At 49.3% G+C, this 27,854-nt stretch overlaps 2 protein-coding genes across 3 annotated transcripts in view; one reads left to right on the forward strand and one right to left on the reverse strand.

Moving 5' to 3' along the window:
* BOP1 (BOP1 ribosomal biogenesis factor) overlaps positions 1-13,321 on the reverse strand; it is a 104,157-nt gene extending 90,836 nt beyond the window's left edge. For both annotated transcript variants that reach the window (XM_077189859.1, XM_077189853.1), the window contains exons 1-3: positions 13,090-13,321; positions 8,814-8,996; positions 110-223 (exon numbers count right to left, since the gene is read on the reverse strand). In XM_077189859.1, the coding sequence (XP_077045974.1) occupies positions 110-223; positions 8,814-8,996; positions 13,090-13,098 (306 nt within the window). In that variant the 5' untranslated portion in view covers positions 13,099-13,321. The remainder of the gene's footprint in view (positions 1-109; positions 224-8,813; positions 8,997-13,089) is intronic.
* A 1,834-nt stretch (positions 13,322-15,155) lies between these two features.
* The window catches only part of HSF1 (heat shock transcription factor 1), an 85,769-nt gene continuing 73,070 nt past the window's right edge, over positions 15,156-27,854 (forward strand). The window contains exons 1-2 of the mRNA XM_077189886.1: positions 15,156-15,481; positions 24,693-24,801. Coding sequence (XP_077046001.1) covers positions 15,353-15,481; positions 24,693-24,801 — 238 coding nt within the window. The 5' untranslated portion in view covers positions 15,156-15,352. The remainder of the gene's footprint in view (positions 15,482-24,692; positions 24,802-27,854) is intronic.

The following is a 27,854-nucleotide window of genomic DNA, read 5'->3' on the forward strand; positions in this document are numbered from 1 at the left end:
CCCAACTCCGCCCTTTGTGTCCCCAGGCGCCGAATCCATCGCTCCCACCAAATCCATCGTTCCCAGCCCGATTCCAGGATAAAATTCCATGAATTCCACGGTTCCCTACCTCCTCGTCGGAGCTGTCCTGCTCGTACTCGTCGTGGACGGCCAAGTCCTGCTTCCCTTCCAAGGGGGAATCGTCCTCCAAGGTTTTTTTCCTCTTCCCAGGAGCGCCCCTGGCCTGGAAAACGGGGGGGGAAAAGGAGCTCAGTAAAATCCCAACCCCAAATTCCCGGAGTTTTGTTTGGTGCCAAGGAAGGAAAGGAACTCCCAGCCTGGGAAAATGGGATTGGGATGGGAATGGGAAATGGCTCGGGATGAGGAGCCAGGAAGCAGCCCTGGATCCATGGGAAAGGGGCTGTGGAATGGCAGGGAAAAGTGGGAATTCTGTCCCACTCACATCCCTGCTGGGATCTGGATCCAACACCAGGGAGGTTTGGGAATGAGCTGGGAATGAGCTGGGAATGAGCAGGGAATTCCAGGAGAATTCCAGAGCCTTTTCCAGGGATTTCTGGGAGAGCTGCAGAGGGGTTTGGGATGCAGGCTGGGAAACAGGGAATGGCTTCCCATGGAAAACTGGGATTTTGGGATGGGATTCCCAGAGAATCCAGGGCTGCCCCAGGACCCCTGGAACGTCCCAGGATAGTGGGGCTGTCCCTCTGTCCCTTCCCACCCAAACCAGGCTGGAATTCCATGGGAAAAGCCCAAACTCCTTCCCAGCTCATCTCAGTTCCAAAGGAATTCTGGATCCCCTCTATCCCTGGATCCAGAGATCTCTGGGATGAGAAATCCCAGTGGGATCAGCCTCATCCCGGCACTCCCAGCTCTCCCCAGGCCCTGCCAGGGCAGCTCCAGCTGCTCAGAATTCCCAGATTTCTGTGGGATAACCCCGGGGCCTGACCCTGCTGCTGTGCAGGAGCTCTGGGAACGATCCCAAAATCCCCCTGGAAAAACGATTTTCCCCTTTCCAGGAGCCCCCTCGGGATTCAGGGAATGATTGGAAAACCGGGATCGGGATTCAGGGATGACTGGAAAAGTGGGATTGGGATTCAGGGATGATTGAAAAATGGGATCAGGAATCAGGGAATGATTGGAAAACCGGGATCAGGATTCAGAGAATGACTGGAAAAATGAGATCAGGATCAGGATTCAGGGATGATTGGAAAAACGGGATGAGGATTCAGGGAATGGTTGGAAAAGCAGGATTTGTGTTGGGATCCAGGGAATGACTGGAAAAGCAGGATGAGGATCTAGGGAATTGTTGGAAAAGCAGGATTTGTGTCAGGATCCAGGGAATGGGAATGGCTGGAAAAGCAGGATCAGGACCCAGGGAATGGTTGGAGAAGCAGGATTTGTGTCAGGACCCAGGGAATATTTGGATATTCAGGATGAGGCCTGATGGCTAAAGCAGGATCAGGATCCAGGGAATATTTGGATATTCAGGATGAGGCCTGATGGCTAAAGCAGGATCAGGATCCAGGGAATATTTGGATATTCAGGATGAGGCCTGATGGCTAAAGCAGGATCAGGACCCAGGGAATAGGAAGGGTAGGAAAAGCAGGATTTGTGTCAGGATCCAGGCAATATTTGGATATTCAGGCCTGATGGCTAAAGCAGGATCAGGATCCAGGGAATATTTGGATATTCAGGCCTGATGGCTAAAGCAGGATCAGGATCCAGGGAATAGGAAGGGTAGGAAAAGCAGGATTTGTGTCAGGATCCAAGGAATATTTGGATATTCAGGACTGATGGCTAAAGCAGGATTTGTGTCAGGATCCAGGCAATATTTGGATATTCAGGATGAGGCCTGATGGCTAAAGCAGGATCAGGATCCAGGGAATAGGAAGGGTAGGAAAAGCAGGATTTGTGTCAGGATCCAAGGAATATTTGGATATTGAGGCCTGATGGCTAAAGCAGGATCAGGACCCAGGGAATGGTTGGAGAAGCAGGATTTGTGTCAGGATCCAAGGAATATTTGGATATTCAGGCCTGATGGCTAAAGCAGGATCAGGATCCAGGGAATAGGAAGGGTTGGAGAAGCAGGATTTGTGTCAGGACCCAGGGAATATTTGGATATTCAGGATGAGGCCTGATGGCTAAAGCAGCCCGGGCCGGGCCGGCCGGGCGGGATCTGGGGGCAGGCCCGGAGCAGGGATGGGATTACCGAGCCGGGATGGGATTACCGGCCAGACAAAGGCGGCTTTAAGGGCCGGGGCGCTCCGCGGGGAGCCGGGAGCAGCCCTTAAGTCTTTTCCCAGGTTTTTGGCGCTGCGATGGGGCTGGGGTTGGGTTTCACCTTCCCCGGCTGCCCCCGCCTGCGGCCGGAGACGGAAAATGCCGGAAAATGCCGGCCTGGCCCGGCCGTCCCTGGCTGTCCCTGGCTGTCCCATCCCTTCCAGCGCTTCCCAAATTCCAGAAAAACCCCGCTTTTCCACAAAATCCCCCTGCTTTTCCATTAGAAACCTGAACAGTGCTGGAGCACTGCAGGAGCAGTCCGGGAAAAGTTGGGGAGCTGCGGAAAGGAGCTGGAACAATTTAGGAGTTGTGGGGAAAAAATCCTGGAGCAATTTAGGAGTTGTGGGGAAAATATCCTGGAACAATTTAGGAGTTGTGGGGAAAATATCCTGGAACAATTTAGGAGTTGTGGGGAAAATATCCTGGAACAATTTAGGAGTTGTGGGGAAAATATCCTGGAGCAATTTAGGAGTTGTGGGGAAAATATCCTGGAACAATTTAGGAGTTCTGGGGAAAATATCCTGGAACAATGTGGAAGCTCTGGGAAAATCCCTGGAGAAAAATCCCTGGAGAAAATCCCTGGGAGCTCTGGGAAGAGCCCTGGAGCAATTGGGAGCTCTGGGAAAATCCCTGGAGAAAAGTGGGGGATCTGGAAAGAGATCTGGAGCAATTGGGAAGCTCTGGGAAAATCCCTGGAGAAGTTTGGGAGCTCTGGGAATATGAGCAGGAGCTCTGGGAAAAGCCCTGGAGTGGTTTGGGAGCTTTGGGAATGAGCCTGGAGCAGTTTGGGATTTAGGAAAAACCTTGGAGTGGAGTAGGAACAGCCCTGGAAAGGTTGGGGAGGTCTGGGAAAGTCCTGGAGAAGTTTGGGAGCTCTGGGAATGACCCTGGAGTGGTTTGGGAACATCCCTGGAAAGGTTGGGGAGCTCTGGGAAAAGCCCTGGAGAAATTTGGGAGCTCTGGGAAAGCCCTGGAGAAGTTTGGGAGCTTTGGGAACAGCCCTGGAGAAAAGTGGGAGATCAGGAAAAGCCCTGGAGCAAATTGGGATTTAAGAAAAACCCTGGAGTGGAGTAGGAACAGCCCTGGAAAAGTTTGGGAGCTTTGGGAAAGCCCTGGAGAAGTTTGGGGGCTTTGGGAAAGCCCTGGAAAAGTTTTGGAGCTCTGGAAAAATCCCTGGAGAAGTTTGGGAGCTCTGGGAAAGCCCTGGAGTGGTTTGGGAACTCTGGGAAAGCCCTGGAGAGAAGTTGGAGCTCTGGGAATGACCCTGGAGTGGTTTGGGAGCTTTGGGAATGACCCTGGAGTGGTTTGGGAACATCCCTGGAAAGGTTTGGGAGCTCTGGGAGGAGCCCTGGAGCAATTTGGGATTTAGGAAAAACCCTGGAGTGGAGTAGGAACAGCCCTGGAGAAGTTTGGGAGCTCTGGGAATGACCCTGGAGTGGTTTGGGAGCTTTGGGAAAGCCCTGGAGAAGTTTGAGAGCTCTGGGAAGAGCCCTGGAGCAATTTGGGATTAAGAAAAACCCTGGAGTGGAGTAGGAACAGCCCTGGAGGGGTTTGGGAGCTTTGGGAAAGCCCTGGAGAAGTTTGGGGGCTTTGGGAAAGCCCTGGAAAAGTTTTGGAGCTCTGGAAAAATCCCTGGAGAAGTTTGGGAGCTCTGGGAAAGCCCTGGAGTGGTTTGGGAACTCTGGGAAAGCCCTGGAGAGAAGTTGGAGCTCTGGGAATGACCCTGGAGTGGTTTGGGAGCTTTGGGAATGAGCCTGGAGTGGTTTGGGAACATCCCTGGAAAGGTTTGGGAGCTCTGGGAGGAGCCCTGGAGCAATTTGGGATTTAGGACAAACCTTGGAGTGGAGTAGGAACAGCCCTGGAAAAATTTGGGAGCTCTGGGAATAACTCTGGAGAAGTTTGGGAGCTCTGGAAAATCCCTGGAGAAGTTTGGGAGCTCTTGGAAAGTCCTGGAGAAGTTTGGGAGCTTTGGGAATGACCCTGGAGTGGTTTGGGAGCTTTGGGAATGAGCCTGGAGTGGTTTAGGAAGATCCCTGGAAAGGTTTGGGAGCTCTGGGAAAAGCCCTGGAGCAATTTGGGATTTAGGAAAAACCTTGGAGTGGAGTAGGAACAGCCCTGGAAAGGTTGGGGACGTCTGGGAAGATCCCTGGAGAAATTTGGGAGCTCTGGGAAAGCCCTGGAAAAGTTTGGGAGCTTTGGGAATGAGCCTGGAATGGTTTGGGAGCTCTGGGAATGAGCCTGGAGTGGTTTGGGAACATCCCTGGAAAGGTTGGGGAGCTCTGGGAAAGCCCTGGAGAAGTTTGGGAGCTTTGGGAATGAGCCTGGAGAAATTTGGGAGCTTTGGGAAAGCCCTGGAGAAATTTGAGACCTCTGGGAATGAGCCTGGAGTGGTTTGGGAACAGCCTGGAATAGGAGCAGGAGCTCTGGGAAACCCCTGGAGTGGTTTGGGAACATCCCTGGAAAGGTTGGGGAGCTCTGGGAAAAGCCCTGGAGCAATTTGGGATTTAGGAAAAACCTTGGAGTGGAGTAGGAACAGTCCTGGAGGGGTTTGGGAGCTTTTGGAACAGCCCTGGAGAAGTTTGGGAACTCTGGGAAAGCCCTGGAGTGGTTTGGGAGCTTTGGGAATGACCCTGGAGAAGTTTGGGAGCTCTGGGAAAAGCCCTGGAGTGGTTTGGGAGCTTTGGGAAAGCCCTGGACTGGTTTGGGAGCTCTGGGAAGAGCCCTGGAGCAGTTTGGGAGCTCTGGGAAGATCCCTGGAGCAATTTTGGAGCTCTGGGAAATCCCTGGAAAACCCAATTGGGCCCAGAGGGGCTGGAGAAGCTGCAGGAAAGGTGAAAACAGGGACTGAGCTGGAGCCAGTTCATGGAATGGGAAATCCTGGAATTCCAGCCTGGTTTGGGTAGGAAGGGACAGCCCCACTATCCTGGGACATTCCAGGGGTCCTGGGGCAGCCCTGGATTCTCTGGGAATCCCATCCCAAAATCCCAGTTTTCCACGGGAAGCCATTCCCTGTTTCCCACCCTGCATCCCAAACCCCTCTGCAGCTCTCCCAGAAAACCTCTGGAAAAGGCCCTGGAAGGGGCTCTGGGATCTCCTGGAATTCCCAGCTCCCCCTGCCCATTCCCAGCTTTTCCTTCATCCCAGGTGGAATTCCCGGCTCTCCCTGCACATTCCCAGCTTTTCCCCTCCATCCCAGGTGGAATTCCCAGCTCCCCCTGCACATTCCCAACTTTCCCCTCCATCCCAAGGAGGTTCCAGCTGGAATTCCTGGCTCTCCCTGCCCATTCCCAGCTTTCCTCTCATCCCAAGGAGGTTCCAGGTGGAATTCCCAGCTCCCTCTGCACATTCCCAACTTTTCCCTCCATCCCAGGTGGAATTCCCGGCTCCCCCTGCACATTCCCAACTTTCCTCTCATCCCAAGGAGGTTCCAGATGGAATTCCCGGCTCCCCCTGCCCATTCCCAGCTTTCCCCTCATCCCAAGGAGGTTCCAGCCGGAATTTCCAGCTCCTTCTGCCCATTCCCAGCTTTCCACTCATCCCAAGGAGGTTCCAGGTGGAATTCCCGGCTCTCCCTGCACATTCCCAACTTTCCTCTCATCCCAGGTGGAATTCCCGGCTCCCCCTGCCCATTCCCAACTTTCCCCTCATCCCAAGGAGGTTCCAGGTGGAATTCCCGGCTCCCCCTGCACATTCCCAGCTTTTCCCCTGGGATCTGCCCCAGCATTCCCAAATCCTTCCCAAACTCAGGACCCTCAGTGGGATCCCCCTCCCTTCCACAGCCCCTGCACCCCAATCCCAGCAGGAAAACCCAGCCTGGAATTCCCTGCAGGGCCTTGAGCACCCCAGAACCCCAGGGCAGGCCCAGTTCCCAGCCCCATTCCCAGTTTCCCAGCCCCATTCCCAGTTTATTCCCAGTATTCCCAGCCCCAATCCCAGTTCATTCCCAGCCCCATTCCCAGTTTATTCCCAGTTTCCCAGCCCATTCCCAGTTTATTCCCAGTTCCCAGCCCCATTCCCAGTTTCCCAGCCCATTCCCAGTTTATTCCCAGTTCCCAGCCCCATTCCCAGTTTCCCAGCCCCATTCCCAGTTTACTCCCAGTTTCCAGCCCCATTCCCAGTTTATTCCCAGTTCCCAAGCCCCAATCCCAGTTTATTCCCAGTTCCCAGTTTATTCCCAGTTCCCAGCCCCAATCCCAGTTTATTCCCAGCCCCAATCCCAGTTTATTCCCAGTTCCCAGCCCCATTCCCAGTTCCCAGCCCCATTCCCAGTGTTCCCAGCCTCAATCCCAGTGTTCCCAGCCCATTCCCAGTATTCCCAGCCCCATTCCCAGTTTCCCAGGCCATTCCCAGTATTCCCAGCCCCAATCCCAGTATTCCCAGCCCCATTCCCAGTTTCCCAGCCCCAATCCCAGCCCCAATCCCAGTTTTCCTGACCCAATCCTGGTTTTGGGAATGGCAGCTCTGGGATTTGGGGATTTTGGGATTTGGGAATGGCAGCTCTGGGATTTGGGGATTTTGGGATTTAGGAATGGTAGCTCTGGGATTTGGGGAATGGCAAATTTGGGATTTGGGGAAGGGCAGCTCTGGGATTTGGGATTTGGGGAATGGCAGCTTTGGAATTTGGGATTTGGGAATGGCAGCTCTGGGATTTGGGATTTGGGGAATGGCAGCTCTGGGATTTGGGATTTGAGGAATGGCAGCTCTGGGATTTGGGGAATGGCAGCTTTGGAATTTGGGATTTGAGGAATGGCAGCTCTGGGATTTGGGGAAGGGCGAAATTGGGATTTGGGATTTTAGCATTTGGGAATGGCAGAGCCAGGATTTGGGGAGCAGGGAATGGCAGCTGTGGGATTTGGGATTTGGGGATTTGCGTAATGGCAGCTCTGGGATTTGGCATTTAGGGAATGGCAGCTCTGGGATTTTGGATTTGAGGAATGGCAGCTCTGGGATTTGGGGAAGGGCGAATTTGGGATTTGGGGAATGGCAGCTCTGGGATTTGGGGGAGCTGGGAATAGCAGAGCTGGGATTTCGGGATTTTGGGATTTTGGGAATGGCAGAGCCAGGATTTGCATTCCCAGTGCTGCTCCAGGTGATCCAACAAAAGAACCACTGGGACCAGGGAATTGCTGGGCTTGGAAAACCCCCTGGAGCCTCCCAGGCCAGCCCTGTCCGTGTCCCCATCCCACACCCACAGGGATGGGGATTCCAGCTGGGAATGGGGGATCCCAGCCAGGAATTCCAGCTGGGAATGGGGATTCCAGCCCAGAATTCCAGCTGGGAATGGGGGATCCCAGCCCAGAATTCCAGCTGGGAATGGGGGATCCCAGCCCATGATTCCAGCTGGGAATGGGGGATCCCAGCCCATGATTCCAGCTGGGAATGGGGGATCCAGCCAGGAATTCCAGCCTTTCCAGGGGAATACTCCTGAAAATCTCAACCCAAGGCTGTTTCCAGGGTCCTGTCCCTGTTTCATGGGAGCAGATCCCAAACCCTGGATCCCCTCAATCCCACTTTTCTCCAGGATGAGCTCCCTCAGCTCCTCTGGAGGAATTCCCCCAATCCCAATCCCAATCCCATTCCCATTCCCAATCCCATTCCCATTCCCCAATCCCATTCCCATTCCCATTCCCCATTCCCATTCCCATTCCCATTCCCCATTCCCATTCCCATTCCCATTCCCATTCCCCATTTCCCCATTCCCAATCCCATTCCCATTCCCATTCCCCATCCCCATCCCCATTCCCAATCCCAATCCCAATCCCATTCCCATTCCCATTCCCCATTCCCCAATCCCAATCCCATTCCCATTCCCCATTCCCCATTCCCCATTCCCCAATCCCAATCCCAATCCCATTCCCCATCCCCATCCCCATTCCCCATTCCCATTCCCCATTCCCCATTCCCATCCCCATTCCCATTCCCAATCCCATTCCCCATTCCCATTCCCCATTCCCCAGTTCCCATTCCCCATTCCCATTCCCATTCCCAATCCCATTCCCATTCCCATTCCCATTCCCATTCCCATTCCATTCCCTCCCTGTCCTGCTCCACTCCAGGTGCCCCCCTGGGCACCCCTGGATCGTGTCCAGCTCCTTCTTCCACCATTCCCAGCCCTTTCCCAGCTTCCCAGCCTGGAGTGCTCCATGGGCAGGGACAGCTCCAGGGTTATCCTGGGTTTCCCAGAGATGGAGCAGCCCCAGATTCTCTGGGAATTCCATCCCAAAATCCTAATTTTCCATGAGAAGCCACTCCCTGGTCCTGCTCCTCCAGCCTGCACCCAAACCCCTCTGCAGCTCTCCCACAACAAAACCCTGGAAAGGGCTCTGGGGGGTTTAATTTCCCTTTTCCACACGATTTCCCCAGGACAGACTCATCCCTAGCCATGAACCCTTCATGCCACCAATCCAGCTCCTCCTGGAAAAGGGGCTCAGGACCAATCCACCCCTGGATTTTGGGGATGCAGAGCACCCCAGGAAGGGGCAGGAACGGGATGGGAGCTCCCCAGGCTCAGGGCAGGATCCCAGTCAGGCCCTTACCTGGGTCTGGAGAGCTGAGGGGCTGCCAGGGGCTTCTTCCTCCTCCTCCTCCTCCTCCTCCTCCTCCTCCTGCTCCTCCTCCTCATTGCCAGAGGAGTCGCTGTCGGTTCCCGAATCCTCGAGGCCGGAGTAAACGCTCTCCTCGCTCTCTGACAGCTCCGCGCTGCCTCCAGAGGCGCTGGGCTGCAAGGGCCACCCCAGCAGGGTCACACTGGGGACACGACGGGGCCCCCGTGTGCTCCCACCGAGACACCCCCACACTGCTGGACAGCCCCCCCAGCTTTTGGGTGCCCCCTCAGGACCAGCCTGGACCCCACAAATGCTCAGTCCCCCCTCAGAACCAGCCTGGACCCCCCAAATGCCCAGAATCCCCCCTCAGAACCAGCCAGGACCCCCCCAAATGCCCAGAGTCCCCTCAGAACCAGCCAGGACCCCCCAAATGCCCAGAGTCCCCTCAGGACAAGGCTGGACCCCCCAAATGCCCAGAGTCCCCTCAGAACCAGCCAGGACCCCCCAAATGCCCAGAGTCCCCTCAGAACCAGCCAGGACCCCCCAAATGCCCAGAGTCCCCTCAGGACAAGGCTGGACCCCCCAAATGCCCAGAGTCCCCTCAGAACCAGCCAGGACCCCCCAAATGCCCAGTTCCCCCTCAGGACCAGCCTGGACCCCCCAAATGCCCAGAGTCCCCCCTCAGAACCAGCCTGGACCCCCCAAATGCCCAGAGTCCCCTCAGGACCAGCCTGGACCCCCCAAATGCCCAGAGTCCCCTCAGGACCAGGCCAGACTCCCCCCCCAATCCTGGGTCTCCCCTCAGGACTAGACCAGACCCCCCATTGCCAAATTCCCCCCTCAGGACCGGGTCAGACCCCCCCCAATTGCTGGGTCTCCCTTCCGGACCAGGCTGGACCCTCCCCAATTGCTGGGTCTCCCCTCAGGACCAGGCTGGACCCCCCCAATTGCTGGGTCTCGCCTCAGGACCAGGTCAGACCCCCCCAATTGCTGGATCTCCCCTTAGGACCAGGCTGGACCCCCCCAATTGCGGGGTCTCCCCTCAGGAGCCCGAACCCCCATCACTGCTGGGTTCCCCTCACAGGCACCAGGCTGGACCCCCCAATAATGGGGTTCCCCCTCATCCAGATAGGACAGAGCCCCCCCCCTCAGGACAAGGCCAAATCACTCTTCAGTGTTGGGATCCCCCTCATGGAGCCCAGGCTGGACCCCGCCATTCCGGACCCCTCCATTCCCGGGTTTCCCCTCACTCAGACCAGGCCAGTTCCTCCCCAAGTTGCCGGGATCCCCCTCATGGAGCCCAGGCTGGACCCCGCCATTCCGGACCCCTCCATTCCTGGGTTTCCCCTCACTCAGACCAGGCCAGACCCTCCCCAAATTGCCGGGATCCCCCTCATGGAGAGCAGGCCGGATCCCCCCATTTCCCCTCACCAGGACAGGGCCGGGTTTCCCCTCAAAGGCCAAATCCCCTCGAAATGCCAGGTCCTCCCTCAGCACCAGGCCAGACCCCTCTCACTGCTGGGTTCCCCTCATGGAGACCAGGCCGGACCCCCCCTCATTTCCTGGTCCTCCCTGACCAGGACAGGGCTGAGCCCCCCCATAGGAGGCCAAATCCCCCATCACTGCAGGGTTCCCCTCACAGGCACCAGGCTGGACCCCCCAGTAATGGGGTTCCCCCTCATCCAGATAGGACAGAGCCCCCCCTCAGGACAAGGCCAAATCACCCCTCAATGTTGGGATCCCCCTCATGGAGCCCAGGCTGGACCCCGCCATTCCCGGACCCCTCCATTCCCGGGTTTCCCCTCACTCAGACCAGGCCAGACCCTCCCCAAATTGCGGGGTTCCCCCTCATGGAGCCCAGACTGGACCCGCCATTCCCGGACCCCTCCATTCCCGGGTTTCCCCTCACTCAGACCAGGCCAGACCCTCCCCAAATTGCCGGGTTCCCCCTCATGGAGACCAGGCCGGATCCCCCATTTCCCCTCACCAGGACAGGGTCGGGTTTCCCCTCAAAGGCCAAATCCCCTCGAAATGCCAGGTCCTCCCTCAGCACCAGGCCAGACCCCTCTCACTGCTGGGTTCCCCTCATGGAGACCAGGCCGGACCCCCCCTCATTTCCTGGTCCTCCCTGACCAGGACAGGGCTGAGCCCCCCCATAGGAGGCCAAATCCCCCATCACTGCTGGGTTCCCCTCACAGGCACCAGGCTGGACCCCCCAGTAATAGGGTTCCCCCTCATCCAGATAGGACAGAGCCCCCCCTCAGGACAAGGCCAAATCACCCCTCAATGTTGGGATCCCCCTCATGGAGCCCAGGCTGGACCCCGCCATTCCCGGACCCCTCCGTTCCCGGGTTTCCCCTCATTCAGACCAGGCCAGACCCTCCCCAAATGGCCGAGTTCCCCTCATGGAGACCAGGCCGGATCCCCCCATTTCCCCTCACCAGGACAGGGCCGGGTTTCCCCTCAAAGACCAAATCCCCTCGAAATGCCAGGTCCTCCCTCAGCACCAGGCCCGGCCCCTTCAGTGCCGAATTCCCCTCATGGAGACCAGGCCGGACCCCCCCTCATTTCCTGGTCCTCCCTGACCAGGACAGGGCTGAGCCCCCCCATAGGAGCCCGAACCCCCATCACTGCAGGGTTCCCCTCACAGGCACCAGGCTGGACCCCCCAATAATGGGGTTCCCCCTCATGCAGATAGGACAGAGCCCCCCCTCAGGACAAGGCCAAATCACCCCTCAATGTTGGGATCCCCCTCATGGAGCCCAGGCTGGACCCCATTCCGGACTCCTCCATTCCCGGGTTTCCCCTCACTCAGACCAGGCCAGTTCCTCCCCAAATTGCGGGGTTCCCCCTCATGGAGCCCAGGCTGGACCCCGCCATTCCCGGACCCCTCCATTCCCGGGTTTCCCCTCATTCAGACCAGGCCAGACCCTCCCCAAATTGCGGGGTTCCCCCTCATGGAGCCCAGGCTGGACCCCGCCATTCCGGACCCCTCCATTCCCGGGTTTCCCCTCATTCAGACCAGGCCAGACCCTCCCCAAATTGCGGGGTTCCCCCTCATGGAGAGCAGGCCGGATCCCCCCATTTCCCCTCACCAGGACAGGGTCGGGTTTCCCCTCAAAGGCCAAATCCCCTCGAAATGCCAGGTCCTCCCTCAGCACCAGGCCCGGCCCCTTCAGTGCTGAATTCCCCTCATGGAGACCAGGCCGGACCCCCCCTCATTTCCTGGTCCTCCCTGACCAGGACAGGGCTGAGCCCCCCCATAGGAGCCCGAACCCCCATCACTGCAGGGTTCCCCTCACAGGCACCAGGCTGGACCCCCAATAATGGGGTTCCCCCTCATGCAGATAGGACAGAGCCCCCCCCCCTCAGGACAAAGCCAAATCACTCTTCAGTGTTGGGATCCCCCTCATGGAGCCCAGGCTGGACCCCGCCATTCCAGACCCCTCCATTCCCGGGTTTCCCCTCACTCAGACCAGGCCAGACCCCTCTCACTGCTGGGTTCCCCCTCATGGAGACCAGGCCAGAGCCCCCTCATTTCCCGGTCCCCCCTCACCGGGACAGAGCCCAGTCCCGTCCTCAAGAGACCAAATCCCCCCTCAGTGTTGGGTTTCCCCTCACAGAGACCAGGCTGGACCCCGCCATTCCTGAGCCCCTCCGTTCCCGGTTCCCTCCTCACCGAGACCAAGCCAGACCTTCCCCAAATTGCCGGGTCCCCCTTCAGGATAAGGCCAGACCCCCCTCATGAAGACCAGGCTGGAGCCCCCCAATTATGAGGTTCCCCCTCGCCAGGACAGGACCGGCTCCCCCCTCAGGAGGTCAAATCCCCTTCACTGCCGAGCTCCCCCTAATGGAGACCAGGCCGGAGCTCCCCAGTTATGGGGTCTCCCCTCACCAGGATAGGACCGAGTGCCCCCGTCAAGACCAGGCCAAATCCCCCCTCACGGGGACCAGGCCGGACCCCCCACGTTTCCCGGTCGCTTCTCACCGGGACAGGGCCGGGTCTCGCCCTCGGAAGGCCAAATCCCCCTTCATTTCCCGTCCCCTTTAGGACAAGTCCAGACCCCTCTCACTGCCGGGTTCCCCCTCACGGACACCAGGCCGGACCCCTCCCGCCATTTCCCCATTTCCCGTTCCCCCCTCACGAACACCAGGCCAGCCCCCTCTATCCCCGTTGCCATGCCAGTGCCGTGCGTGTCCCCTCCCTTCCCGTTGCCATGACAACCCCGCGGGTCCCCCCGTTCCCCCTCCCCGGTCACCCCCGGACCTGCTCCATGGTGGCGGCTCCGCGTGCGCCGCCGAACACGTGGGCGCGGGTCACAGGGACGGCCACGCCCCCGCCCGCCGCGCTTCCGCCTTGCCGCGGCCCCTCGCAACTCCCGAAGGAGGGGATCCTGCTCCTGGGCAAGGCGGGATAACGGGAACGAGAGATAATAACGGGAAAATGTAACGGGGAAAATAACGGGGAACGAGCGGCAGCGCGGGAAAATGTGAAAGCACAGTGCGCATGCGCAGACACTGCCACGCCGCCGGTTTTGCGCATGCGCGCAGCGGCAGCCGCGCCAAAGGCCGGGCGGGGGCCAGAAAGGGGCGTGGTTTGTAGTAGGGGCGTGGCCACATGAACTCGGGGGCCTTGCCTGCGCGCTATCCCAGCAATGGGAAGGGGCGTGAACAGAGGGGGAAAGGGGCGTGTCCACGCGGAGAGGGCGGGGCCAGATCGCACAGGGGCGTATCCACTCCGTTGGGGGTGTTACCCTGTGACATAAATGGCCAAAGGGCAGGGCCAATTATGGGAGAACGTGTCCATGTGGACACAAAGCATGTCCAGGTGTGGGGGCGTGTCCCTGTGGGAGGAGGCGTGGCCAGGTGAGACAGAGGCCGTTCTGATGTGAGGGCCCTTCCCAGGGACTGAGCACAGGAATGGGCGGGGCCTAGTGTGAGGGGTGTGGTCTGACCGATCGGGGGCATTCACATGCAATGGCCACGCCCAAAACAAGCAAGCTATGAGGAGAGGGCGTGTCCTGGTGTGGGTGGGCGTGTCCCAACCCATCAGGGGGCGTTCGTGTGGTAAAACCCCCCCAGCCAGCAACGGAAAGGGGCGTGGCCTGAATAATAAATGAGGAGTTCCTATGTGATAGCCATCTCATGCCTGCTCATCCGGAGGCGGTAGTCGTGGTGTAACGTGAGTGGGCCCTACACCCCTGGGGCCCCATCCCTCCCTTCCCCTGTAGCCAGTGGGCGTGACAGATCGGAGCCAAAGCCCCGCCCCTCCCCTATCGGCAATACGCGGTGGGCGGGGTCACTGTGCGATGGGGCGTGTCCGTGCACCAAAGCCACGCCCCTCACAAGCACCAAACTGAAGTGAACCTGGCTATTGCCCCGCCCTCTCTAGTAGCAACACACAGTGTCCATGGCTAGGTCTCAAGGGGGCGTGTCTTTACCTTAAAACCACGCCGGTCTCTACTAACAGCGGGGAAATGGGCGCGGCTATCTTCAAAGAGGGCGTACAGTCGCGGCAAAGCCGCGCCCCTTTCTTGTAACAGCAGGCAGTGGGCGTGGCTATCTCTCAACGGGGTGCGTCTTTGAGCCAAAGCCACGCTCTCTCTAATAGCGGCATACAGAGGCCATGGCTACGGCTCAGGGGGCGTGGCTTATCCACAAAGCCCCGCCCCCTCATTCTCCAGACATACAGTGGGCATAGCTCTCAGTCAAGGGGGCGTGTCTTATGCCAAAGCCCCGCCCCTCCCTATTACATATCTGCAGTGGGCGCGGCTATCTCCAAAGGGGGCGCGTCCTTGCATCACAGCCCCGCCCTTCCCACTTTCCCAACACACAGCGGGCGTGGCCTTCGCCAAAGAGGGCGTGTCTTTGCGGCAAAACCACGCCCCTCCCCAGCACGAACACACAGAGCATGTGGCTATTGCATACGGGGGCGTGTCTTCGCAACAAAGCCCCGCTCCCAGTACTACACGCAGCAGCGTGTTTGTCTTTGTGACAGAGCCACGCCCCTCCATAGCCCCAACACGCAGTGGGAGCGGCTATCTCCAAAGTAGGCGTGTCTTTACCATAAAGCCCCGCCCCTTCCTCAATCCCAAGCAACAGTGGGCGTGGTTCTCTCCCCAAGTGAGCGTATCTTTACCACAAAGCCACGCCCCTCCCTTAATCCCAAGCATGGTGGGCGTGGCTATCGCCCAAATGGGCGTGTCTTTGCCGCAAAGCCCCCGCCCCTCCCTCAATCCCAAGCATCGGTGGGCGTGGCTATCTCCAAAGTGGGCGTGTTTTTACCGCATAGCCCCGCCCCTCCCTCACTCCCAACCCTCCGCGGGCGGTTCCGCGCATGCTCCGCTCCCCTTCCCTCACACCCCGCCCCCCAAGATGGCGGCGGCCATGCCGCCTCCCGCCGCCGCTGCCTCACCCTCCTCTCCCTGCTCTGCCTCCTCTCCGGGCCCTTTGTAACGGCCTCGCTCCCCCCAGGGCTTCCCGCGGGGCTTTCCCCGAGCCCTTCCCGCCCCCGCCGTGAGGGCGAGGCCATGGACGGGCCGGGCGCGGCGGCGGCGGCGGGCGCGGGGCCCGGTGCCAGCAACGTTCCCGCCTTCCTCACCAAGCTGTGGACGCTCGTGGAGGATCCCGACACCGATTCCCTGATCTGCTGGAGCCCCGTGAGTACCGGCAGTACCGGCCGGGATCCCCGAGCCTTGCGAGCGATGCCGGGGGAGCCGCGGCCCGGCCCGCTTGAGGCCTGGCCTGGGCCCCGCGGCCCGCGCGGTTCCTGAGGGGAATTGCCGCGAAAAAAGAAAAAAAATCTCATTTTTCCCGCGAAAATCCCTCCTTTTCCCCGCGAAAAATCCCATTATTCCCGCGAAAATCTCGCTTTTCCCGCGCGAGATAAGGAGGGAAATCAAAGCGTCAGCGACCTTTGCAGCGCCAGCCGCTAATTAGGGACTAATTAAGGCTTAATTTGGGAATTCATTTAAGGAATTAACTGGGAAATTTGGGAAGGTGGAGCTCGAAAAATTCCGGGAAAATTTGCAATTCCTGGAATGGTTTTAAAGAAAAATTCGCGCGGAGTTTTCCCCATCCCCATCCCGAAATTTCCACTTTTTTCCTTCACGTTTTCCTGAATTTCTCCCGAAAAATTCCAGGTTTTCCTTGGGATTTGGGAATTTCCCGCCCAGGTTTAAGAATATTCCCGGAGTTTTGGGGGGAATTTCCCGGGATTTGGGAATTTCTGCTCAGGTTTAAGAATATTCCCGGAGTTTTGGGGGGAATTTCCCGGGATTTGGGAATTTCTGCTCAGGTTTAAGAATATTCCCGGAGTTTTGATCTCTTAATGAATTCTTGGAGGTTTTTTGGTGGATTTAAAGAATTCCCGTTTTTTTTAAAGGGATTTTTTCCTTTTCTTAAAAAGAATTTTCTCATTTTTCCCAGGAATTTTCCTCTTTTTCTGAAGGAATTTTCTCCTTTTTTTCCATGGAATTTTCTCCTTTTCCCCCAGGAATTTTCTCCTTTTTCCTCTCAATTTTCTCTTTATTCCCCAGGAATTTTCTGCTTCTTTTCCATGGAAATTTCTCCTGTTTTTCCCTGGAAATTTCTTCTTTTCCCCAGGAATTTCCCTCTTTTTTTCCCCAGGACTTTCCCTCTTTTTTCCCAATAAATTCCCTCTTATTTCCCCAAGGAATTTCCTCCTTTTATCCCCACAAATTTTCTTTTTTTCCCCCTGATTTTCCTCCCTTTTCCAAGATTTTCCCTCTTTTTCCCCCAAAAATTTCCTCTTTTCCCCAGGAATTTTCTCCTTTTTTTTCTCAGGAATTTTTCTCTTTTTCCAAGCAATTTTCTCATTTTCCCCCAGGAATTTCCTCTTTTTTCTCTTTTTTTCCCAGGGATTTTCCCTTCTTTTTCCAAGAAATTCCATGTTTTTTCCAAGAAATTTTCTCCTTTTTTCCCCAGGAATTTTCTCTTTTCTTTACTGAATTTTCTCCTTTTTTTCCCAAGGAATTTCCGCATTTTTTCCCCGGAATTTTCTGCTTTTTTTCCAAGAAATTTCCCCGTTTTCCCCCAGAATTTTCTCCTTTTTCCCCCAGGATTTTTCTCCTTTTCCCAAGGAATTTCCTCATTTTTCCCCCAGGAATTTTCTCCTTTATTCCCATGGAATTTTCTCTTTTTTCCCAAGCGTTTTCCTCCTATTTCCCCTGAAATTCCCTCTTTTTTCCCCAGGAATTTCCTCATTTTTCCCTGAATTTTCTCCCTTTTTCCCCAGGAATTTTCCTCTTTTTCCCCAGGAATTTCCTTATTTTTCCCTGAATTTTCTGCTTTTTTCCCCAGAAATTTCCTCTTTTCCCCAGGAATTTTCTCCCTTTTTTTTCCTCAGGAATTTTTCTCTATTTCCAAGTCATTTTCTCTTTTCCCCCCTGAATTTTCTCCTTTATTCCCATGGAATTTTCTCTTTTTTCCCAAGCATTTTCCTCCTATTTCCCCTGAAATTCCCTCTTTTTTTCCCCAGGAATTTTCTCCTTTTTTTCCCTGAATTTTCTCCTTTTTCCCCTGAATTTTCTCCTTTTTTGCCTGAATTTTCTCCTTTATTCCCATGGAATTTTCTCTTTTTTCCCCAGGAATTTTCTCCATTTCCCCAGGAATTTTCCCCTTTTTCCCTGAATTTTCTGCTTTTTTTTTCCAAGAAATTTCCCCTTTTTCCCCAGGAATTTTCTCCTTTATTCCCATGGAATTTTCTCTTTTTCCCAAGCATTTTCCTCCTATTTCCCCTGAAATTCCCTCTTTTTTTCCCCAGGAATTTTCTCCTTTTTCCCCAGGAATTTTCTCCTTTACCCGAGGAATTTCCTCATTTTTTTCTCTGGAATTTTCTGCTTTTTTTCCAAGAAATTTTCTCCTTTTTTCCCCCAGGAATTTCCTCATTTTTCCCCCAAGAAATTTCCTCTTTTTCCCCAGGAATTTTCTCCTTTATTCCCATGGAATTTTCTCTTTTTTCCCAGGCATTTTCCTCCCATTTCCCCTGAAATTCCCTCTTTTTTTCCCCAGGAATTTTCTCCTTTTTTCACTGAATTTTCTCCTTTTTTCCCCAGGAATTTTCTCTTTTTTTCACTGACTTTTCTGCTTTTTTTCCAAGAAATTTCCCCTTTTTCCCCAGGAATTTTTTCCTTTATTCCCATGGAATTTTCTGTATTTTCCCAAGCATTTTCCTCCCATTTCCCCTGAAATTCCCCCTTTTTTCCCCAGGAATTTCCTCATTTTTCCCCAGGAATTTTCTCCTTTTTTCCCCTGAATTTTCTCCTTTTCCCCGAGGAATTTCCTCATTTTTCCCCCATAAATTTTCTCCATTTTCCCCAGGAATTTTCCCCTTTTTCCCCTGAATTTCCTCCTTTATTCCATGGAATTTTCTGCTTTTTTTCCAAGAAATTTCCCCTTTTCCCCCAGGAATTTTCCCCCTTTTCCCCAGGAATTTTCTCCTTTTTCCCCAAGCGTTTTCCTCCTATTTCCCCTGAAATTCCCCCTTTTTTCCCCAGGAATTTTCTCCTTTTCCCCAGGAATTTTCTCCTTTTTTCACTGAATTTTCTCCTTTTCCCAAGGAATTTCCTCATTTTTTCCCTGGAATTTTCTGCTTTTTTTCCAAGAAATTTCCCCTTTTCCCCCAGGAATTTTCCCCCTTTTCCCCAGGAATTTTCTCTTTTTTCCCAAGCATTTTCCTCCCATTTCCCCTGAAATTCCCCCTTTTATTCCCCAGGAATTTTCTCCTTTACCCGAGGAATTTCCTCATTTTTTCCCTGGAATTTTCTGCTTTTTTTCCAAGAAATTTTCTCCTTTTTTCCCCCCAGGAATTTCCTCATTTTCCCCCAGGAATTTTCTCCTTTTTCCCCTGAATTTTTTCCTTTATTCCCATGGAATTTTCTCTTTTTTCCCAAGCATTTTCCTCCCATTTCCCCTGAAATTCCCCCTTTTTCCCCAGGAATTTTCTCCTTTTTTTGTCTGAATTTTCTCCTTTATTCCCATGGAATTATCTCCATTTCCCCAGGAATTTTCTCCTTTTTTCCCCCGGAATTTTCTCATTTTTTTTCACTGAATTTTCTCCTTTTTTCCCAAAGAATTTTCTCCTTTTTTTCCAAGAAATTCCCTTTTTTTTCCCCAGGAATTTTCTCCTTTCCCCAAGGAATTTCCTCGTTTTTCCCCAGGAATTTTCTCCTTTTTTTCCCCAGGAATTTTCTCCTTTTTTTCCCCAGGAATTTTCTCCTTTTTTCCCCCAGGAATTTCCTCATTTTTCCCTGAATTTTCTGCTCTTTTCCCCAGGATTTCTCTGCTTTCCCCCCCCAGGATTTTCCTCCTTTATTCCCATGGAATTTTCCCATTTTCCCAAATTTTCCTGCCTTTTCCTGGGATGATTTTCCCATTTTTTTTTCCCGGAATTTCTCTGGAATTTCCCTTCCTTTGAACTCCAGATCTCCTTTGGTTGAGATTTTTGGGAATATTCTGCAATTCTGAGTCCAATTCTGCAATTCCATGGAATCAGATGGAAAATCCAAGAATTCTTTGGAATCCTCTTCAAAAATCGGGAATTTTGTGGAATTCCATAAAAAGCTGCCCCTGTATCCCAGTGGGGTGGGAAATTCCCCCAAAAAACCCCAAAATTCCCCCCAAAAATCCCTAAAAATTAAAAAAAAATTGCCAAAAAATCCCCAAAATTAAAAAAGGAAAAAAAAAATCCAAGAAATCAAAAAAACTCCAAAAAAATCATAAAAATTCCCCAAAATTGCAGAAAATTCCCTCCCATCAAAAAAAAAAATTAAAAATCCTTAAATGTAAAAAATCCCTCAAATTCCTTGAAAATCCAGAAAAATCCCAAGAAATTCCAGAAAATTCCCAAAAATTCATAAAAACCCCCAAAATTTCCTAAAAATTCCAAGAAAACTGAAAATTTCTTCAAATTCTCAAAGAATCCCCAAAATCTGCAAAAATTCCCAAAATTTACCAAAAATGAAAATAAATTCCCCAAAATTCAAAAAAATCCTGAAAAGTAAAAAAACCCCAAAATTCTAAAAATTCCCCAAAAAATTCCCCAAATTTCCCCAAAACTCTGCAAAAAATTGAAGTGAAATCCTAAAAATGCTCCAAAATGTAAAAAGAAATTCCCCAAATTATCCAAAAAATCCCCAAAATTTACCCAAAAACTCCTTTAAAATCCAGAAAAATTTTAAAAATCAAAAAAATTTTAGAAAATTAAACAATTCCCTCTCAAAAAAATTCAAAAATTGACAAAAATTAATTCAATTTTTTTTTTTAAACTCCCAAAGAATTAAAAAAATCCCCAAAATTCTCTAAAAATTCCTTTAAAAATCCCAAAAATTAAAACCAAAATTCCCCCAAAATTTGCAAAATTTTGCAGAAAGTCCCAAAAAATCCCCAAATATTAAAAAAATCTGCAAAATTTCACAAAATGAGAAGAAAATGCCCATAAAGTTCCAGAAAATTCCCCAAAATCTTTCAAAAAATTCCCAATAAATCAAAAAAATCCCCGAAAAATTCCAAAGAGTCAAAAAAGGCCTGAAAATAATCTCAGAAAATTTCAATAAACAAAAGAAAATTCCCAAAAAAATCTGAAAAAATCTAAAAATTTCTGTGAAAATTCCAGAAAATTCCCCAAAAATCCAAAACTTCCCAAAACAATTCCCCAAAATCCCAGAAAATTGCAAAAAATTCTCACAAAATTGAAAAATTTACCTAAAATTAAAAGAAAATCCCAAAAAAGGTCCTGAAAAAAATTTCCAGAAAATGTCAAAAAACTTCCCCAAAGATTTTTTAAAAATCTTGGGAAAAATCGAGAAAATTCCAAAAAACCCAAATAATTCTCAAAAAAATCCTAAAAATTCAAAAATAATTATAAAAATCCCAGAAAAATCCCAAAAAATCCCAGAATTTTGCAAAAATTCTCCCAAAAATCCCCAAAATTCCTGAAAAAATCCAGAAAATTTCCAAAAATATTTCCTAAAACTCTCCAACAAATCCCAGCAAAAGTCCAGGAAAAATCCCAGAAATTTCAAAAATAAAAAAATTCCTGAAAAAATCTCGGAAAAAAAATCCAGAAAATTTTTAAAAACCCAAAAACCTGGGAAAAAATCCTCAAAAATTCCAAAAATTGAAACTTTTACAAAAATTTCCCAAAAAATTCCAGAAAATTCCAAAACACCAAAAAAATCCTAAAAAATTCAAAAATTTTCCAAAAGTTCTCTAAAACTTCCAGAAAATTCCAAAACTGTTCCAAAAATTGCAAAAAAATCCCCAAAATTCTAAAAATAATCAAAAAAATTCCCCAAAAATCCCCAAACAATCCAAAAAAATCCCAAAATTTTCCCAAAATCCCCAAAAAATTCTCAAAAAATCCCCCAAAAATTCCATAATTTTGCAAAAATTCCCTCAAAAATCCCCCAAAATACTACAAAATCCCCCAAATTCCTGAAGAAAACTTCCAGAAAATTTCCAAAGATATTTCTTAAAATTCCCCAAAAAATCCAAAAAGAATCCAGGGAAAATCCCAGAAAATTCAAAAAAATCCTGAAAAAATCTTGAAAAAATCCACGAAAATTCAAAAACCCCAAAAAAATCCTGAAAAAGCCCCAGAAAATTCAAAAAACGAACAAAAAAAAATTTCAAAAAATCCTGGAAAAATCCCAGAAAATTCCTCCCAAATTCCAAAATCCCCAAAAATTCTCGAAAAATTCCAGAAGATTTCCAAAACTGTTCCAAAAAACTGCAGAAAATTCCCCAAAAAATCTAAAAATAATCCAGAAAATGCCCAAAAAATCCCCCAAAATTCACCCAAAAATCACAGAAAATTCCCCACAAATCCCAGAAAATTCCCCAAATTTCCCCCAAAATCCCTAAAAATCCCAAAATATTCCCTAAAATCCCCAAAATATTTTAAAAAATTGCCCAAATTTGTGGTTTTTCCGCCATTTTTGGCACAGAGCGGGAGCAGCTTCCACGTGTGGGACCAAGGCCAGTTCCGGAAAAGGCCCAAAAAATCCCCAAAAAATCCCAGAAAATGCAAAAAAAAATCCCAAAAATGCCCCAAAATTGCCTAAAATCCCCAAAATATTTTTTAAAAATTCCCCAAATTTCTGTTTTTTCCCCATTTATGGTGCAGAGCGGGAGCAGCTTCCACGTGTGGGACCAGGGCCAGTTCCTGAAAATCCCTGAAAAACCCCAAGAATTCCCCAAAAATTCCTCAAAAAATCAAAAAAAAATCCCAAAAAAATCCCCCAAAAATCCCAAAAATTCCCCAAAAATCCCTAAAAATTCCTTAAAACCCCCAAAATATTTTTAAAAATTGCCCGAATTTCTGTTTTTTCCCCATTTTTGGCGCAGAGCGGGAGCAGCTTCCACGTGTGGGACCAGGGCCAGTACCGGAAAAGCCCTGAAAAGGCCCAAAATTCCCAGAAAATTCCCCAAAAAATCCCAGAAAATTCCTCAAAATTCCCCCAAAATCCCTAAAAATTCCCTAAAATCCCCAAAATATTTTTTAAAATTGCCTGAATTTGTATTTTTTCCCCCATGTTTGGTGCAGAGCGGGAGCAGCTTCCACGTGTGGGACCAGGGCCAGTTCCTGACAATCCCTGAAAAGGCCCAAAAATCCCAGAAAATTCCCCAAAAAATCCCCAAAAATTCCTCAAAATTCCAAAAAAAATCCCTAAAAATTCCCTAAAATCCCCAAAATATTTTAAAAAATTGCCCAAATTTCTGTTTTTTCACCATTTTTGGCACAGAGCAGGAGCAGCTTCCACGTGTGGGACCAGGGCCAGTTCCTGAAAAGGCCCAAAAAATCCCCAAAAAATCCCAGAAAATTCCCAGAAAAATCCCAAAAAATTCCTCAAAATTTTCCAAAAATCCCTAAAAATTCCCTAAAATCCCCAAATATTTTTCCAGGTTTCCCAAATTTCTGTTTTTTCCCCATGTTTGGTGCAGAGCGGGAGCAGCTTCCACGTGTGGGACCAGGGCCAGTTCTGGAAAAGCCCCAAAAATTCCCTAAAAAATCCCAGAAAATCCCAAAAAAATCCCTAAAAATTCTCCAAAAACCTCCAAAAATTCCCTAAAATCCCCAAAATATTTTTTAAAAATTCCCCAAATTTCTGGTTTTTCCCCATTTTTGGTGCAGAGCGGGAGCAGCTTCCACGTGTGGGACCAGGCCCAGTTCCTGAAAATCCCTGAAAAGGCCCAAAAATTCCCAAAAAAATCCCAGAAAATTCCTCGAAAAATCCCAAAATTCTCCAAAATTTCCCCAAAAATCCCAAAAATTCCCCCAAAATCCCCAAAATACTTTTAGAGATTCCCAAAATTTGTGGTTTTTTCCTCATTTCTGTCGCAGAGCGGGAGCAGCTTCCATGTGTGGGACCAGGGCCTGTGCCTGAAAATCCCTGAAAAGGCCCAAAAATCCCAGAAAATTCCCCAAAAAATCCCAGAAAATTCCTCAAAAATTCCCAGAAACTCCCAAAATTCTCCAAAAATTCCCCAAAAATCCCCACAATCTTTTCCAACCTTGCCCAAATTTCTGGTTTTCCCCCATGTTTGGCGCAGAGCGGGAGCAGCTTCCACGTGTGGGACCAGGGCCAGTTCTCAAAAGGGCCCAAAAATTCCCCAAAAAATCCCAGAAAATCCCCAAAAAATCCCAAAAATTCCCCAAAAATCCCTAAAATATTTTTTAAAATTGCCTGAATTTGTATTTTTTACCCCTTTTTTGGCGCAGAGCGGGAGCAGCTTCCACGTGTGGGACCAGGGCCAGTTCCTGACAATCCCTGAAAAGGCCCAAAAATCCCAGAAAATTCCCCAAAAAATCCCCAAAAATTCCTCAAAATTCCCAAAAAAATCCCTAAAAATTCCCTAAAATCCCCAAAATATTTTAAAAAATTGCCCAAATTTGTGTTTTTTCGCCATTTTTGGCACAGAGCGGGAGCAGCTTCCATGTGTGGGACCAGGGCCAGTTGTGGAAAAGGCCCAAAAAATCCCAGAAAATTCCCAAAAAATCCCCAAAAATTCCTCAAAAATTCCTGCAAATCCCCAAAATATTTTTTAAAATTGCCTGAATTTGTATTTTTTACCCCATTTTTGGTGCAGCGCGGGAGCAGCTTCCACGTGTGGGACCAGGGCCAGTTCTGGAAAATCCCAAAAAATCCCAGAAAATTCCCCAAAAAATCCCAAAAATTCCCCAAAAATCCCCAAAAATTCCCGCAAATCCCCAAAATATTTTAAAAAGTTGCCCAAATTTATGATTTTTTCCCCATTTTTGGTGCAGAGCGGGAGCAGCTTCCACGTGTGGGACCAGGGCCAGTTCCTGAAAAGCCCCAAAAATTCCCCCAAAAATCCCAGAAAATTCCCAAAAAAATCCCCAAAAAATCCCTAAAAATCCCCAAAATTTCCCCAAAATCCCCAAAATACTTTTAGAGGTTCCCAAAATTTGTGGTTTTTCCCCCATGTTTGGTGCAGAGCGGGAGCAGCTTCCACGTGTGGGACCAGGGGCAGTTCCCGAAAATCCCTGAAAAGGCCCAAAAATTTCCCCCAAAATCCCAGAAAATTCCTCAAAAATTCCCATAAAATCCCAAAATTTTCCAAAAATTCCCCAAAAATCCCTGATATCTTTTCCAACCTTGCCCAAATTTCTGTTTTTTCCCTATGTTTGGTGCAGAACAGGAGCAGCTTCCGCGTGTGGGACCCGGGCCAGTTCTGGAAAAGCCCCAAAAATTCCCTAAAAAATCCCAGAAAATCCCCAAAAAATCCCTAAAAATTCTCCAAAAACCTCCAAAAATTCCCTAAAATCCCCAAAATATTTTTTAAAAAATCCCCAAATTTGTGTTTTTTCCCCCATTTTTGGTGCAGAGCGGGAGCAGCTTCCACGTGTTTGACCAGGGCCAGTTCTCCAAGGAGGTGCTGCCCAAGTACTTCAAACACAACAACATGGCCAGCTTTGTCAGACAGCTCAATATGTGTGAGTATGGATGGAAAAACAGGGAAAAAACATGGAATTCTGGGCAAAATCTGGGAATTGGGGAATCAGCTTTGTCAGACAGCTCAATATGTGTGAGTATGGATGGAAAAACAGGGAAAAAACATGGAATTCTGGGCAAAATCTGGGAATTGGGGAATCAGCTTTGTCAGACAGCTCAATATGTGTGAGTATTCCTGGAAAAACAGGGAAAAATCCGGGAATTCTGGGCAAAATCTGGGAATTGGGGAATCAGCTTTGTCAGGCAGCTGAATATGTGTGAGTATGGATGGAAAAACATGGAAAAATCCAGGAATTCTGGGCAAAATCTGGGAATTGGGGAATCAGCTTTGTCAGGCAGCTCAATATGTGTGAGTATGGATGGAAAAACATGGAAAAATCCGGGAATTCTGGGCAAAATCTGGGAATTGGGGAATCAGCTTTGTCAGGCAGCTGAATATGTGTGAGTATGGATGGAAAAACATGGAAAAATCCAGGAATTCTGGGCAAAATCTGGGAATTGGGGAATCAGCTTTGTCAGGCAGCTCAACATGTGTGAGTATGGATGGAAAAACATGGAAAAATCCAGGAATTCTGGGCAAAATCTGGGAATTGGGGAATCAGCTTTGTCAGGCAGCTCAACATGTGTGAGTATGGCTAAAAAACATGGAAAAATCCGGGAATTCTGGGCAAAATCTGGGAATAAATGGGAATTGGGGAATCAGCTTTCTGAGACAGCTGAATATGTGTGAGTATGGCTGGGAATTTTGGGAAAATTCCAGAAAAATCTGGGAATAAATGGGAATTTGGGAATCAGCTTTGTCAGGCAGCTCAATGTGTGTGAGTATTCCTGGGAAATTGGGGAAAATTCCAGAAAAAACATGGAATTTGGGGCAAAATCTGGGAAATTTGGAATCAGCTTTGTGAGGCAGCTCAACATGTGGGAGTATGGGTGGAAATTCCTGAAAAAACATGGAATAAATGGGAATAAATGGGAATGAGCTTTGTGAGGCAGCTGAATATGTGTGAGTATTCCTGGAAAAACATGGAAAAATCCGGGAATTCTGGGCAAAATCTGGGAATTGGGGATTCAGCTTTGTCAGGCAGCTGAATATGTGTGAGTATTCCTGGAAAACCAGGGAAAAAACATGGAATTCTGGGCAAAATCTGGGAATTGGGGAATCAGCTTTGTCAGGCAGCTCAACATGTGTGAGTATGGAGAAAAAATCTGGGAAAATCCAGGAAAATTCTGGGAATTCTGGGAATAAATGGGAATTGGGGAATCAGCTTTGTCAGGCAGCTCAATATGTGTGAGTATTCCTGGAAAAACATGGAAAAAACTTGGAAAAATCTGGGAATTCTGGGCAAAATCTGGGAATTTGGGAATCAGCTTTGTGAGACAGCTCAACATGTGTGAGTATTCCAGGGAAATTCCTGAAAAAACATGGAATAAATTGGAATAAATGGGAATTTCTGGGAATTTGGGAATCAGCTTTGTCAGGCAGCTCAATGTGTGTGAGTGAAAATTCAAAAAAATCTGGGAAAAATGGGAATGAATGAGGGAAAATCTGGGAATAAATGGGAAAAATGCAGGGAAAAATGTGGAATAAATGGGAAAAGATCCAGGGAAAAATGTGGAAAAATCTTTGGGATAAATGAAAAAAAAATCTGGGAACAAATGGGAAAAATGTGGGGAAAATATGGGAAAAAATTGGAATAAATGGGGAAAAATTTGGGATTAAATGAGAAAAAAATTGGGAATAAATGGGAAAAATGCAGGGAAAAATTTGGGAATAAATGGGAAGAAATTTCGGAATAAAATAGAAAAGAATGGGAATAAATGGGAAACATGGGGGAAAATGGGAATAAATGAGAAAAATCAGTGAAAAAATCTGGGAATAAATCTGGGAATAAATGAGAAAAAAAACCTGGGGATAAATGGGAAAAATGGGGGGAAAATGGGAAAACAATTGGAATAAATGGGGAAAAATTTGGGAATAAATGGGGAAAATATTTGGGAATAAATGGGGGGAAATATTTGGGAATAAATGGGAAAAATCCAGGAAAAAAATGGGAATAGCTGGGGAAAATCAACAAAAAATCTGGGAATAAAAGGGAAAAATGCAGAAAAATTGGAAAAATGCAGAAATAAATGAGAAAAAAATCTGGGAATAAATGGGAAAAATGGGAGAAAATCTGGGAATAAATGGGGAAAAATCTGGGCATAAATGGCAAAAAAATCCGTGAATAAATGGGAAAAAATCTGGGAAAAAAAATCCCATTTTTTCCCTATTTACTCCCGGATTTTTTCCCATTTTTCCCCATTTATTCCCAGAAAAAAATCCGGGAAAAATGGGAAAAAGTCCATGAAAAAATGGGAATAAATGGGGAAAAATGGGAAAGTCCATGAAAAAAAAAATGGGAAGAAATGGGAAAAAATGGGAAAATGTCCATGAAAAAAATGGGAATAAATGGGGGAAAATCCAGAAATAAATGAGAAAAAAATCTGGGATTAAATGGGAAAAAAGCGCGAAAAAATTGGGAAAAATGGGAAAAATCCTGGGGCAGTCAAATCCTGGAATTCCAGGGAAAATCTGGGAATTCTGGGAATTTCTGGGAATTTGGGAATGAGCTCAGCAGGCAGCTCAAGGTGTGGGAGAGAAAATTCCAGAAAATCCGGGAAAAATGGGGAAAACTAGAAATAAATGGGAAAAATGGGAAAAATAGAAAACATGGGGAAAATGGGAAAAAGTCTGGGAATAAATATGGGAATAAATGAGGAAAAAATCTGGAAGAAATGAGAAAAATGTGGGGAAAAAGTGGGAAAAATTTGGGAATAAATGGGAAAAATCCAGGGATAAAATGGAAAAAAATGGGAATAGCTGGGGAAAATCAACAAAAAATCTGGGAATAAAAGGAAAAAATGCAGAAATAAATGAGAAAAAATCTGGGAATAAATGGGGAAAAATCTGGGCATAAATGGCAAAAAAATCCATGAATAAATGGGAAAAAATCTGGGAAAAAAAATCCCCTTTTTTCCCTATTTACTCCCGGAT

This window comes from Agelaius phoeniceus, chromosome 1, assembly GCF_051311805.1.
Source record: "Agelaius phoeniceus isolate bAgePho1 chromosome 1, bAgePho1.hap1, whole genome shotgun sequence".
Taxonomy (NCBI): Eukaryota; Metazoa; Chordata; class Aves; order Passeriformes; family Icteridae; genus Agelaius; species Agelaius phoeniceus.